Raw genomic sequence first — 1,768 nt, forward strand, 5'->3', positions numbered from 1 at the left:
AGCATCGCCCCACGTCTTATTGCCGTAGCAACATCAGCAGCAGCAACAACAGCAGCAACAGCAACAGCAGCAGCAGCAGCAGCAGCAGCAGCAAACATTGCTCTCCGTGTTGCAGCAGCATCCGCACTACCACCACCACCACCACCGCCACAACCACCACCATAATCATCATCAGCAGCAGCAGCAACAACAGCAGCAACAGCAGCACCAGCACCAGCAGCAGCAGCAGCAGCAGCAGCAGCAGCAGCAGCAGCAGCAGCAGGAAGATGTGTGTGTGTCCTGCATGCGAGTCTGTGCCTTTGCGGCTTCGTTCTATTTTATTATATTTAGTGCCGTTGATTTATTGTATTATATTTTTGCTTTTTGTGTGGTTGTTTCTGTCTGCTGCTGCTGCTCCTGCTGCTGCTCCTGCTGCTGCTCCTGCTGCTGCTGCTGTTCTAATAAACAGCAGCAGCAGCAGCAGCAGCAGCAGCAGCAGCAGCAGCAGCAGCGGGGGGGGACTAAGCAGCATACTGAGCGACATAATGAGCAGTTTAAGTACTATAACAAGCAGCAGCAGCAGCAGCAGCAGCAGCAGCAGCAGCAGTATATTATTATTTTTTTCTGTGTGTTTTGCTTTTGTTTGTTTATTTACATCTCTTGTTGGTGTTTTTGGGGCTGCATGCGGCGTTGAGGCTGCTGTTCGTTCTTCTTTGGTGCTGCTAGCAGTTATAAATATATTAATATTTACTTTGTCTTCGTTTCTCTCTTTTTTCTCTGCCTACAGCATCATCACCAGCAGCAGCAGCAGCAGCAGCAGCAGCAGCAGCAGCAGCAGCAAGAGGGGGGGACTGTGGGGCCTGCATTTCCCTATATCTCCTTTTTTATTTTTATTTTTTTGTGTTTTTTTGTTTTTTGTTTCTCTCTTTTCTCTCTCTTCCTTGGGTGTTGTTGCTGACTATCAAGCAGAGATAGAAGCAGCAACATTTGCTGCTGAGTCTAAACAAATAAAATATAAAAATATAAATAAAAATAAATATAAATATATAAATAAATATAATAATATACACAAAGACACAGACACAGATAGGGAAAGCGATGAACTCCTTGAGGAGTTTAAGCAGCAGCAGCAGCAGCAGCAGCAGCAGCAGCAGCAGCAGCAGGAAGAAGAAGGAGAGAAAGACCAGCAGCAGCAGCAGCAGCAGCAGCAGCAGCAGCAGCAGCAGCAGCAGCAGCAGGAAGAAGGAGAGAAGGAAGCATCTGTTGCTATACAGGTACAAAAAGAAGAATAAAAAATAAACTAAATTATATATACATATATATATATATATATATATATATATATATATATATATATATATATATATATATATATATATATAACCATGAGGGTTTAGGGTTTAGGGTTTAGGGTTTACAGGCAAAGATAAATTATTTAATAGCTCTATAACAGCTCATCATACACCCCAAATAAACACCAACAAAGGCCACGCATATCAGCAGCAGCAGCAGCAGCAACTGCAGCAGCAGCCGCAACTGCAGCAGCAGCAGCAACTGCAGCAGCAGCAGCAACTGCAGCAGCAGCAGCAGCAGCAGCAGCAGCGAGGCCGTAGTGCCGCCTCTGGTGGGCCTGCATAGATTCGGTGGTGGCAATCGCAGCAGCAAATGCAGCAGCGGCTGCAGCAGCAGCAGCACCTGCTGCAGCAGCAACAACTGCAACAGCAGAAGCTGCCGCAGCAGCAACTGAAGCAGCAGCAGCAGCAAGTTCAGCAGCAAGTGCAGCAGCAGT

At 46.4% G+C, this 1,768-nt stretch overlaps 1 protein-coding gene across 1 annotated transcript in view; it reads left to right on the plus strand.

Annotated features, from left to right (window-relative positions):
- Positions 1–1,768, plus strand: part of EMH_0020210 (uncharacterized protein) — a gene marked incomplete at both ends in the record, with an annotated part of 3,380 nt that overhangs the window by 890 nt on the left and 722 nt on the right. The window contains 4 exons of the mRNA XM_013501534.1: positions 29–268; positions 767–832; positions 1,095–1,253; positions 1,639–1,766. Coding sequence (XP_013356988.1) covers positions 29–268; positions 767–832; positions 1,095–1,253; positions 1,639–1,766 — 593 coding nt within the window. The remainder of the gene's footprint in view (positions 1–28; positions 269–766; positions 833–1,094; positions 1,254–1,638; positions 1,767–1,768) is intronic.

This window comes from Eimeria mitis, genomic scaffold (assembly GCF_000499745.2).
Source record: "Eimeria mitis Houghton genomic scaffold, Emh_scaff705, whole genome shotgun sequence".
NCBI lineage: Eukaryota > Apicomplexa > Conoidasida > Eucoccidiorida > Eimeriidae > Eimeria > Eimeria mitis.